Source organism: Oncorhynchus gorbuscha, linkage group LG11 (assembly GCF_021184085.1).
Source record: "Oncorhynchus gorbuscha isolate QuinsamMale2020 ecotype Even-year linkage group LG11, OgorEven_v1.0, whole genome shotgun sequence".
Classification (NCBI taxonomy): Eukaryota; Metazoa; Chordata; class Actinopteri; order Salmoniformes; family Salmonidae; genus Oncorhynchus; species Oncorhynchus gorbuscha.
In genome coordinates this window covers 86,551,796-86,563,984 of record NC_060183.1, presented here as the reverse complement: position 1 = coordinate 86,563,984, position 12,189 = coordinate 86,551,796, and the positions used below count along the sequence as shown (strand labels likewise).

The 12,189-nt window shown below is 46.4% G+C and overlaps 1 protein-coding gene across 1 annotated transcript in view; it reads left to right on the top strand.

Moving 5' to 3' along the window:
• LOC124047992 (ciliary neurotrophic factor receptor subunit alpha-like) overlaps nucleotides 1-12,189 on the top strand; it is a 262,467-nt gene that overhangs the window by 211,029 nt on the left and 39,249 nt on the right. The window contains exons 6-7 of the mRNA XM_046368355.1: nucleotides 1,602-1,765; nucleotides 10,281-10,470. Coding sequence (XP_046224311.1) covers nucleotides 1,602-1,765; nucleotides 10,281-10,470 — 354 coding nt within the window. The remainder of the gene's footprint in view (nucleotides 1-1,601; nucleotides 1,766-10,280; nucleotides 10,471-12,189) is intronic.

Here is a 12,189-nt window from a genome sequence, read left to right as displayed (position 1 = left end):
GGTCTTCAGCTGCTGTACTCAGAGAACGTGACAAATAAAATGTTCTTTGATTTAATACGAGGGCAGCGTGGAAATCATCAGTGGATCTGTTGTGGCGGTATGCACATTGGAGTGGGTCCAGGGGGTCTGGGATGATGGAGTTGATGTTGTTGTCCTCCGTTTGTCATATCTATTGTTTGGTCTGATGTCTCTCTCTCTGTATACATTTTAAGTCGGAAGTTTACATACACTTAGGTTGGAGTCATTTAAAACTCGTTTTTCGAACCACTCCACAAATTTCTTGTTAACAAACTTTCGTTTTGGCAAGTCGGTTAGGACATCTACTTTGTGCATGACACAAGTAATTTTTCCAACAATTGTTTACAGACAGATTATTTCCCTTATAATTCACTGTATCACAATTCCAGTGGGTCAGAAGTGTACATACACTAAGTTGACTGTGCATTTAAACAGCTTGGATGTATTTCAAGACATACCTTCAAACTCAGTGCCTCTGTGCTTGACATCATGGGAAAATCAAAAGAAATCAGCCGAGACCTCAGAAAATAAAATGTAGTCATACCGCTCAGGAAGGAGACGTGTTCCGTCTCCTAGAGATGAAGGTACTTTGGTGTGAAAAGTGCAAATTAATCTCAGAACAACAGCAAAGGACCTTGTGAAGATGCTGGAGGAAACAGGCACAAAAGTATCTATATCCACAGTAAAACGAGTCCTACATCGACGTAACCTGAAAGGCCGCTCAGCAAGGAAGAAGCCATTGCTCCAAAACCGCCATAAAAAAAGCCAGACTACGGGTTGCAAGTGCACATGGGGACAAATATCATACTTTTTGAAGAAATGTCCTCTGGTCTGATGAAACAAAAATAGAACTGTTTGGCCATAATGACCATCGTTTTGTTTGGAGGAAACAGGCGGAGGCTTGCAAGCCGAAGAACACATCCCAAATGTGAAGCACGGAGGTGGCAGCATTATGTTGTGGGGGTGCTTTGCTGCAGGAGGGACTGGTGCACTTCACAAAATAGATGGCTTCATGAGGAATAGATGGCATCATGAGGAAAATGATTTGGATATATTGAAGCAACATCTCAAGATGGTCGCAAATGGGTCTTCCAAATGGACATTGACCCCAAACATACTTCCAAAGTTGTGGCATAATGGCTTAAGGACAACAAAGTCAAGGTATTGGAGTGACCATCACAAAGCCCTGACGTCAATCCTATAGAAATTTTGTGGCAGAACTGAAAAAGCATGTTCGAGCAAGGAGGCCTACAAACCTGACTCAGTTACACCAGCTCTGTCAGGAGGAATGGGCCAAAATTCCCCCAATTTATTGAGGGAAGCTTGTGGAAGGCTACTCAAAACATTTGACCCAAGTTAAACAATTTATAGGCAATGCTATAAAATGCTAATTGAGTGTATTTAAACTTCTGACCTACTGGGAGTGTGAATAAATAAATAAAAGCTGAAATAAATAATTTTCTCTACTATTATTCTGACATTAAACTGAGTTTAAATGTATTTGGCTAAGGTGTGTACATTTCTGACAACTGTATATATTTTATTGTGGTGATGTGAACCCCAAGCCATTTCTCTCCCTGTAGTGAAACCAGACCCCCCTGAAAGGGTGGTGGCCACTCCCATCCCCAGCAACGTGCGTCGTTTAGAGGTCACCTGGAATAGCCCTTCTACCTGGCCTGATGTAGAAATCTTCCCCCTGAAGTACTTCCTGCGATACAGACCCCTCATCAGAGACCAGTGGCAACACGTGAGTCAGAGCCTTTCTATCACTACTGTAGTAGCAGGGTGAATGTAGTATCTCCACTGCACGGTGGACAATGTCAAAGATCACCTTTCCTTTATACAGTCTGCAGTCTCCAATGCATTACCATTCCTCTCAATACCAATGCATAAACATTCCTCTCAATACCAATGCATTACCATTCCTCTCAATACCAATGCATTACCATTCCTCTCAATACCAATGCATAAACATTCCTCTCAATACCAATGCATTACCATTCCTCTCAATACCAATGCATTACCATTCCTCTCAATACCAGTGCATTACCATTCCTCTCAATACCAATGCATAAACATTCCTCTCAATACCAATGCATTACCATTCCTCTCAATACCAATGCATTACCATTCCTCTCAATACCAGTGCATTACCATTCCTCTCAATACCAATGCATAAACATTCCTCTCAATACCAATGCATTACCATTCCTCTCAATACCAATGCATTACCATTCCTCTCAATACCAGTGCATTACCATTCCTCTCAATACCAATGCATAAACATTCCTCTCAATACCAATGCATTACCATTCCTCTCAATACCAATGCATTACCATTCCTCTCAATACCAGTGCATTACCATTCCTCTCAATACCAATGCATAAACATTCCTCTCAATACCAATGCATTACCATTCCTCTCAATACCAATGCATTACCATTCCTCTCAATACCAGTGCATTACCATTCCTCTCAATACCAATGCATAAACATTCCTCTCAATACCAATGCATTACCATTCCTCTCAATACCAATGCATTACCATTCCTCTCAATACCAATGCATAAACATTCCTCTCAATACCAATGCATTACCATTCAAATCAAATCAAATCAAATTTATTTATATAGCCCTTCGTACATCAGCTGATATCTCAAAGTGCTGTACAGAAACCCAGCCTAAAACCCCAAACAGCAAACAATGCAGGTGTAAAAGCACGGTGGCTAGGAAAAACTCCCTAGAAAGGCCAAAACCTAGGAAGAAACCTAGAGAGGAACCGGGCTATGTGGGGTGGCCAGTCCTCTTCTGGCTGTGCCGGGTAGAGATTATAACAGAACATGACCAAGATGTTCAAATGTTCATAAATGACCAGCATGGTCAAATAATAATAAGGCAGAACAGTTGAAACTGGAGCAGCAGCACAGTCAGATGGACTGGGGACAGCAAGGAGCCATCATGTCAGGTAGTCCTGGGGCACGGTCCTAGGGCTCAGGTCCTCCGAGAGAGAGAAAGAAAGAGAGAATTAGAGAGAGCATATGTGGGGTGGCCAGTCCTCTTCTGGCTGTGCCAGGTGGAGATTATAACAGAACGTGGCCAAGATGTTCAAATGTTCATAAATGACCAGCATGGTTGAATAATAGTAAGGCAGAACAGTTGAAACTGGAGCAGGAGCATGGCCAGGTGGACTGGGGACAGCAAGGAGTCCTCATGTCAGGTAGTCCTGGGACATGGTCCTAGGGCCCAGGCCAGTTGAAACTGGAGCAGCAGCATGGCCAGGTGGACTGGGGACAGCAAGGAGTCATCATGTCAGGTAGTCCTGGGGCATGGTTCTAGGGCTCAGGTCCTCCGAGAGAGAGAAAGAAAGAGAGAAGGAGAGAATTAGAGAACGCACACTTAGATTTACACAGGACACCGAATAGGACAGGAGAAGTACTCCAGATAAACAAACTGACCCTAGCCCCCGACACATAAACTACTGCAGCATAAATACTGGAGGCTGAGACAGGAGGGGTCAGGAGACACTGTGGCCCCATCCGAGGACACCCCGGACAGGGCCAAACAGGAAGGATATAACCCCACCCACTTTGCCAAAGCACAGCCCCCACACCACTAGAGGGAAATCTTCAACCACCAACTTACCATCCTGAGACAAGGCCGAGTATAGCCCACAAAGATCTCCGACACGGTACAACCCAAGGGGTGGGGGGGGAACCCAGACAGGCCGACCACAACAGTGAATCAACCCACCCAGGTGACGCATCCCCCCCAGGGACGGCACGAGAGAGCCCCAGCAAGCCAGTGACTCAGCCCCGTAACAGGGTTAGAGGCAGAGAATCCCAGTGGAAAACGGGGAACCGGCCAGGCAGAGACAGCAAGGGCGGTTCGTTGCTCCAGAGCCTTTCCGTTCACCTTCCCACTCCTGGGCCAGACTACACTCAATCATATGACCCACTGAAGAGATGAGTCTTCAGTAAAGACTTAAAGGTTGAGACCGAGTTTGCGTCTCTGACATGGGTAGGCAGACCGTTCCATAAAAATGGAGCTCTATAGGAGAAAGCCCTGCCTCCAGCTGTTTGCTTAGAAATTCTAGGGACAATTAGGAGGCCTGCGTCTTGTGACCGTAGCGTACGTATAGGTATGTACGGCAGGACCAAATCAGAGAGGTAGGTAGGAGCAAGCCCATGTAATGCTTTGTAGGTTAGCAGTAAAACCTTGAAATCAGCCCTTGCTTTGACAGGAAGCCAGTGTAGAGAGGCTAGCACTGGAGTAATATGATCAAATTTTTTGGTTCTAGTCAGGATTCTAGCAGCCGTATTTAGCACTAACTGAAGTTTATTTAGTGCTTTATCCGGGTAGCCGGAAAATAGAGCATTGCAGTAGTCTAACCTAGAAGTGACAAAAGCATGGATTAATTTTTCTGCATCATTTTTGGACAGAAAGTTTCTGATTTTTGCAATGTTACGTAGATGGAAAAAAGCTGTCCTCGAAATGGTCTTGATATGTTCTTCAAAGAGAGATCAGGGTCCAGAGTAACGCCGAGGTCCTTCACAGTTTTATTTGAGACGACTGTACAACCATTAAGATTAATTGTCAGATTCAACAGAAGATCTCTTTGTTTCTTGGGACCTAGAACAAGCATCTCTGTTTTGTCCGAGTTTAATAGTAGAAAGTTTGCAGCCATCCACTTCCTTATGTCTGAAACACATGCTTCTAGCGAGGGCAATTTTGGTGCTTCACCATGTTTCATTGAAATGTACAGCTGTGTGTCATCCGCATAGCAGTGAAAGTTTACATTATGTTTTCGAATAACATCCCCAAGAGGTAAAATATATAGTGAAAACAATAGTGGTCCTAAAACAGAACCTTGAGGAACACCGAAATGTACAGTTGATTTGTCAGAGGACAAACCATTCACAGAGACAAACTGATATCTTTCCGACAGATAAGACCTAAACCAGGCCAGAACATGTCCGTGTAGACCAATTTGGGTTTCCAATCTCTCCAAAAGAATGTGGTGATCGATGGTATCAAAAGCAGCACTAAGGTCTAGGAGCACGAGGACAGATGCAGAGCCTCGGTCCGATGCCATCAAAATGTCATTTACCACCTTCACAAGTGCCGTCTCAGTGCTATGATGGGGTCTAAAACCAGACTGAAGCATTTCGTATACATTGTTTGTCTTCAGGAAGGCAGTGAGTTGCTGCGCAACAGCCTTCTCTAAAATCTTTGAGAGGAATGGAAGATTCGATATAGGCCGATAGTTTTTTATATTTTCTGGGTCAAGGTTTGGCTTTTTCAAGAGAGGCTTTATTACTGCCACTTTTAGTGAGTTTGGTACACATCCAGTGGATAGAGAGCCGTTTATTATGTTCAACATAGGAGGGCCAAGCACAGGAAGCAGCTCTTTCAGTAGTTTAGTTGGAATAGGGTCCAGTATACAGCTTGAAGGTTTAGAGGCCATGATTATTTTCATCATTGTGTCAAGAGATATAGTACTAAAACACTTGAGCGTCTCTCTTGATCCTAGGTCCTGGCAGAGTTGTGCAGACTCAGGACAACTGAGGTTTGGAGGAATACGCAGGTTTAAAGAGGAGTCCGTAATTTGCTTTCTAATAATCATAATCTTTTCCTCAAAGAAGTTCATGAATTTATCACTGCTAAAGTGCAAGTCATCCTCTCTTGGGGAATGCTGCTTTTTAGTTAGCTTTGCCACAGTATCAAAAAGGAATTTCGGATTGTTCTTATTTTCCTCAATTAAGTTAGAAAAATAGGACGATCGAGCAGCAGTAAGGGCTCTTCGGTACTGCACGGTACCATCCTTCCAAGCTAGTCGGAAGACTTCCAGTTTGGTGTGGCGCCATTTCCGTTCCAATTTTCTGGAAGCTTGCTTCAGAGCTCGGGTATTTTCTGTGTACCATGGAGCTAGTTTCTTATGAGACATTTTTTTAGTTTTTAGGGGTGCAACTGCATCTAGGGTATTGCGCAAGGTTAAATTGAGATCCTCAGTTAGGTGGTTAACGGATTTTTGTCCTCTGGCGTCCTTGGGTAGGCAGAGGGAGTCTGGAAGGGCATCAAGGAATCTTTGTGTTGTCTGTGAATTTATAGCACGACTTTTGATGTTCCTTGGTTGGGGTCTGAGCAGATTATTTGTTGCAATTGCAAACGTAATAAAATGGTGGTCTGATAGTCCAGGATTATGAGGAAAAACATTAAGATCCACAACATTTATTCCATGGGACAAAACTAGGTCCAGCGTATGACTGTGAGAGTGAGTGGGTCCAGAGACATGTTGGACAAAACCCACTGAGTCGATGATGGCTCCAAAAGCCTTTTGGAGTGGGTCTGTGGACTTTTCCATGTGAATATTAAAGTCACCAAAGATTAGAATATTATCTGCAATGACTACAAGGTCTGATAGGAATTCAGGGAACTCAGTGAGAAACGCTGTATATGGCCCAGGAGGCCTGTAAACAGTAGCTATAAAAAGTGATTGAGTAGGCTGCATAGATTTCATGACTAGAAGCTCAAAAGACGAAAACGTCATTTTTTTTTTTGTAAATTGAAATTTGCTATCGTAAATGTTAGCAACACCTCCGCCTTTGCGGGATGCACGGGGGGTATGGTCACTAGTGTAGCCAGGAGGTGAGGCCTCATTTAACACAGTAAATTCATCAGGCTTAAGCCATGTTTCAGTCAGGCCAATCACATCAAGATTATGATCAGTGATTAGTTCATTGACTATAATTGCCTTTGAAGTAAGGGATCTAACATTAAGTAGCCCTATTTTGAGATGTGAGGTATCATGATCTCTTTCAGTAATGACAGGAATGGAGGTGGTCTTTATCCTAGTGAGATTGCTAAGGCGAACACCGCCATGTTTAGTTTTGCCCAACCCAGGTCGAGGCACAGACACGGTCTCAATGGTGATAGCTGAGCTGACTACACTAACTATGCTAGTGGCAGACTCCACTATGCTGGCAGGCTGGCTAATAGCCTGCTGCCTGGCCTGCACCCTATTTCATTGTGGAGCTAGAGGAGTTAGAGCCCTGTCTATGTTGGCAGATAAGATGAGAGCACCCCTCCAGCTAGGATGGAGTCCGTCACTCCTCAGCAGGTCAGGCTTGGTCCTGTTTGTGGGCGAGTCCCAGAAAGAGGGCCAATTATCTACAAATTCTATCTTTTGGGAGGGGCAGAAAACAGTTTTCAACCAGCGATTGAGTTGTGAGACTCTGCTGTAGAGCTCATCACTCCCCCTAACTGGGAGGGGGCCAGAGACAATTACTCGATGCCGACACATCTTTCTAGCTGATATGCACGCAGAAGCTATGTTGCGCTTGGTGATCTCTGACTGTTTCATCCTAACATCGTTGGTGCCGACGTGGATAACAATATCTCTATACTCTCTACACTCGCCAGTTTTAGCTTTAGCCAGCACCATCTTCAGATTAGCCTTAACGTCGGTAGCCCTGCCCCCGGGTAAACAGTGTATGATCGCTGGATGATTCGCTTTAAGTCTAATACTGCGGGTAATGGAGTCGCCAATGACTAGAGTTTTCAATTTGTCAGAGCTAATGGTGGGAAGCTTCGGCGTCTCAGACCCCGTAACGGGAGGAGTAGAGACCAGAGAAGACTCGGCCTCTGACACCGACCCGCTGCTTAATGGGGAGAACCGGTTGAAAGTTTCTGTCTGCTGAATGAGCGACACCGGTTGAGCGTTCCTACAGCATTTCCTTCCAGAAACCGTGAGAAAGTTGTCCGGCTGCGGGGACTGTGCCAGGGGATTTATACTACTATCTGTACTTACTGGTGGCACAGACGCTGTTTCATCCTTTCCTACACTGAAATTACCCTTGCCTAACGATTGCGTCTGAAGCTGGGCTTGCAGTACAGCTATCCTCGCCGTAAGGCGAGCACAGCGGCTGCAATTAGAAGGCATCATGTTAATGTTACTACTTAGCTTCGGCTGTTGGAGGTCCTGACGAATCGTGTCCAGATAAAGCGTCCGGAGTGAAAAAGTCGAGGAAAAAATAAATATATGAACGGTAATTAAAAAGTGAAACCCGTAAAGTTGTCAGGTAGCAAAATAGGTTGGCAACAAAACGCACAGCAATTTGAAAACAAGCCTGCAAGTTGTGACCTCTCAATACCAATGCATTACCATTCATCTCAATACCAATGCATAAACATTCATCTCAATACCAGTGCATTACCATTCCTCTCAATACCAATGCATAAACATTTCCTATAGATGAATCCTGCCTAAATTGTACTGAGTTCTGCCATGATGCCCTGATCAGAGGTCAGATTCCCTCCATCACTTGTTTAATGTGTTTGCAGAATGTTAGTGTACACATTGATTATACTAGCTATATTACAGAGGACAGGGCTCACATTTCTTCCTGGACAGTAGACTGTATAATTGATATATGAAGTTGTGAACTAGGTGGGACGTCGATGGAATATTCTCCAAACCCTCATAAAACCCATGAAATGTGTCGTGAACATCGTATGTTGCCTACGTTCTGTGTGTTTGGTCGGACACTACATCCTAATACTGAGTTCCACTCCCCTTTGTGCCCTCAGAACATCAGGTCATAGACTCTACAAGGTGTCCAAAGCGTTCCACAGGGATGCTGGTCCATGTTGACTCTACAAGGTGTCTAAAGCGTTCCACAGGGATGCTGGCCCATGTTGACTCCACAAGGTGTCGTACCACAGGGATGCTGGTCCATGTTGACTCTACAAGGTGGGAGCGATGCTGGCCCATGTTGACTCGACAAGGTGTCGAAAGAGTTCCACAGGGATGCTGGCCCATGTTGACTCTACAAGGTGTTGAAAGCGTTCCACAGGGATGCTGGCCCATGTTGACTCCACAAGGTGTTGAAAGAGTTCACAGGGATGCTGGTCCATGTTGACTCTACAAGGTTCCACAGGGATGCTGGCCCATTTGACTCTACAAGGTGTCGAAAGAGTTCCACAGGGATGCTGGTCCATGTTGACTCTACAAGGTGTTGAAAGCGTTCCACAGGGATGCTGGCCCATGTTGACTCCACAAGGTGTTGAAAGCGTTCCACAGGGATGCTGGCCCATGTTGACTCCACAAGGTGTTGAAAGAGTTCTACAGGGATGCTGGTCCATGTTGACTCTACAAGGTGTCGAAAGCGTTCCACAGGGATGTCCATGTTGACTCCACAAGGTGTTGACTCGTTCCACAGGGATGCTGGCCCATGTTGACTCCACAAGGTGTCGCGTTCCACAGGGATGCTGGCCCATGTTGACTCCAATGCTTCCCACAGTTGTGTCAAGTTGGCTGGATGTCCTTTAGGTGGTGAACCATTCTTGACACACGGGAAACTGTTGAGTGTGTAAAACCCAGCAGTGTTGCAGTTCTTGACACAATGTAACCAGTGCGCCTGGCACCTACTACCATACCCCGTTCAAAGGCACTTAAATATTTTGCCTTGCAGTATTCAGTGACACTCAATATGTACTGTTTGTTGTTGTTTGGTTTTAATCCTCCATTCCCACATTCTCCCATTATTTGATAAATGAAAAACCTTTGGTTCTGGTGGTCAGGCTATTCGTCATGTCAGGGGAAGTGGTGACGGTATGAGAGCAGCAGCCTGAGAGCAGAGTGTTGAAACTACACGTTGTTTCCTTCACAGACAGGTGGAGAACTGGTTATTTCCAGTCTAATAGTGTTTCCCTAAAGGAGATGTGTTTACTCCGTAATGGGTTGAAGTGCCTCTACTAATGCTGACCATGTGGTCCACATCAGCAGTGATCCTCAGTATTGTTAGTTCGTTGTTGTCTCATTTATTACATCACTTTGTTTGAATCAATAATATCACACTTCCTGTGTTTCTACCTCTTCTTTCCGATTGGCTGTCTGGTGCTTCTCTCTGATTGGTGTATTTCAGGTGGAGTTGTCAGACAGTACGGCCCACACCATAACGGACGGTGCTTCTCTCTGATTGGTGTGTTTCAGGTGGAGTTGTCAGACAGTACGGCCCACACCATAACGGACGGTGCTTCTCTCTGATTGGTGTGTTTCAGGTGGAGTTGTCAGACAGTACGGCCCACACCATAACGGACGGTGCTTCTCTCTGATTGGTGTGTTTCAGGTGGAGTTGTCAGACAGTACGGCCCACACCATAACGGACGGTGCTTCTCTCTGATTGGTGTGTTTCAGGTGGAGTTGTCAGACAGTACGGCCCACACCATAACGGACGGTGCTTCTCTCTGATTGGTGTGTTTCAGGTGGAGTTGTCAGACAGTACGGCCCACACCATAACGGATGCGTACGCAGGGAAGGAGTACATCATCCAGGTGGCGGCTAAGGACATGGAGATCGGCACCTGGAGTGACTGGAGCGTCGCGGTGCACGCCACCCCCTGGATGGACAAACCCCAACAGATCCCCTCCACCACCGAGCAGGAACCACTCCTCGGTACGTACCCCAACCCTAACCCAAACAGATTATCTCCACCACAGAGCAAGAACCGCTCCTCAGTATGTACCCCTACCCTGACCCAAACCCTAACGTAAACAGATCCCCTCCACCAGTGAGCAAGAACTGCTCCTCAGTATGTAGCCATTACAACACACCCTCTTCGGAGGACACATTTTGATATTTTTTCATCTTTTCTGCTACATACATTTTTACATACATGGTAATTTTACATAAAGAATTCACATAACAACAATACATTAACAAACAAAGCTCTTTAATCCCTCAGCCTCTCTCAGTCCATCCCACCTATCACCATAGACCTCAGCTCTCTAATCCCGCCCCTCAGCCTCTCTCAGTCCATCCCACCTATCACCATAGACCTCAGCTCTTTAATCCCACCCCTCAGCCTCTCTCAGTCCATCCCACCTATCACCATAGACCTCAACTCTCTAATCCCACCCCCTCAGCCTCTCTCAGTCCATCCCACCTATCACCATAGACCTCAGCTCTCTAATCCCACCCCCTCAGCCTCTCTCAGCCCATCCCACCTATCACCATAGACCTCAGCTCTTTAATCCCACCCCTCAGCCACTCTCAGTCCATCCCACCAATCACCATAGACCTCAGCTCTCTAATCCCACCCCTCAGCCTCTCTCAGTCCATCCCACCTATCACCATAGACCTCAGCTCTTTAATCCTGCCCCTCAGCCTCTCTCAGTCCATCCCACCTATCACCATAGACCTCAGCTCTTTAATCCCACCCCCCCCTCAGCCTCTCTCAGTCCATCCCACCTATCACCATAGACCTCAGCTCTTTAATCCCTCCCCTCAGCCTCTCTCAGTCCATCCCACCTATCACCATAGATAGACCTCAGCTCTCTAATCCCCTATCACCCCTCAGCCTCTAATCTCAGCCTCTCTCAGTCCATCCCACCTATCACCATAGACCTCAGCTCTCTAATCCCACCCCCTCAGCCTCTCTCAGTCCATCCCACCTATCACCATAGACCTCAGCTCTTTAATCCCGCCCCTCAGCCTCTCTCAGTCCATCCCACCTATCACCATAGACCTCAGCTCTCTAATCCCACCCCCTCAGCCTCTCTCAGTCCATCCCACCTATCACCATAGACCTCAGCTCTCTAATCCCACCCCCTCAGCCTCTCTCAGTCCATCCCACCTATCACCATAGACCTCAGCTCTCTAATCCCACCCCCTCAGCCTCTCTCAGTCCATCCCACCTATCACCATAGACCTCAGCTCTCTAATCCCACCCCCTCAGCCTCTCTCAGTCCATCCCACCTATCACCATAGACCTCAGCTCTTTAATCCCACCCCCTCAGCCTCTCTCAGCCCATCCCACCTATCACCATAGACCTCAGCTCTCTAATCCCACCCCCTCAGCCTCTCTCAGTCCATCCCACCTATCACCATAGACCTCAGCTCTCTAATCCCCCCCTCAGCCTCTCTCAGTCCATCCCACCTATCACCATAGACCTCAGCTCTTTAATCCCTCCCCTCAGCCTCTCTCAGCCCATCCCACCTATCACCCCTCAGTCAGCCTCTCTCAGCCCATCCCACCTATCACCATAGACCTCAGCTCTCTAATCCCACCCCCTCAGCCTCTCTCAGTCCATCCCACCTATCACCATAGACCTCAGCTCTTTAATCCCGCCCCTCAGCCTCTCTCAGCCCATCCCACCTATCACCATAGACCTC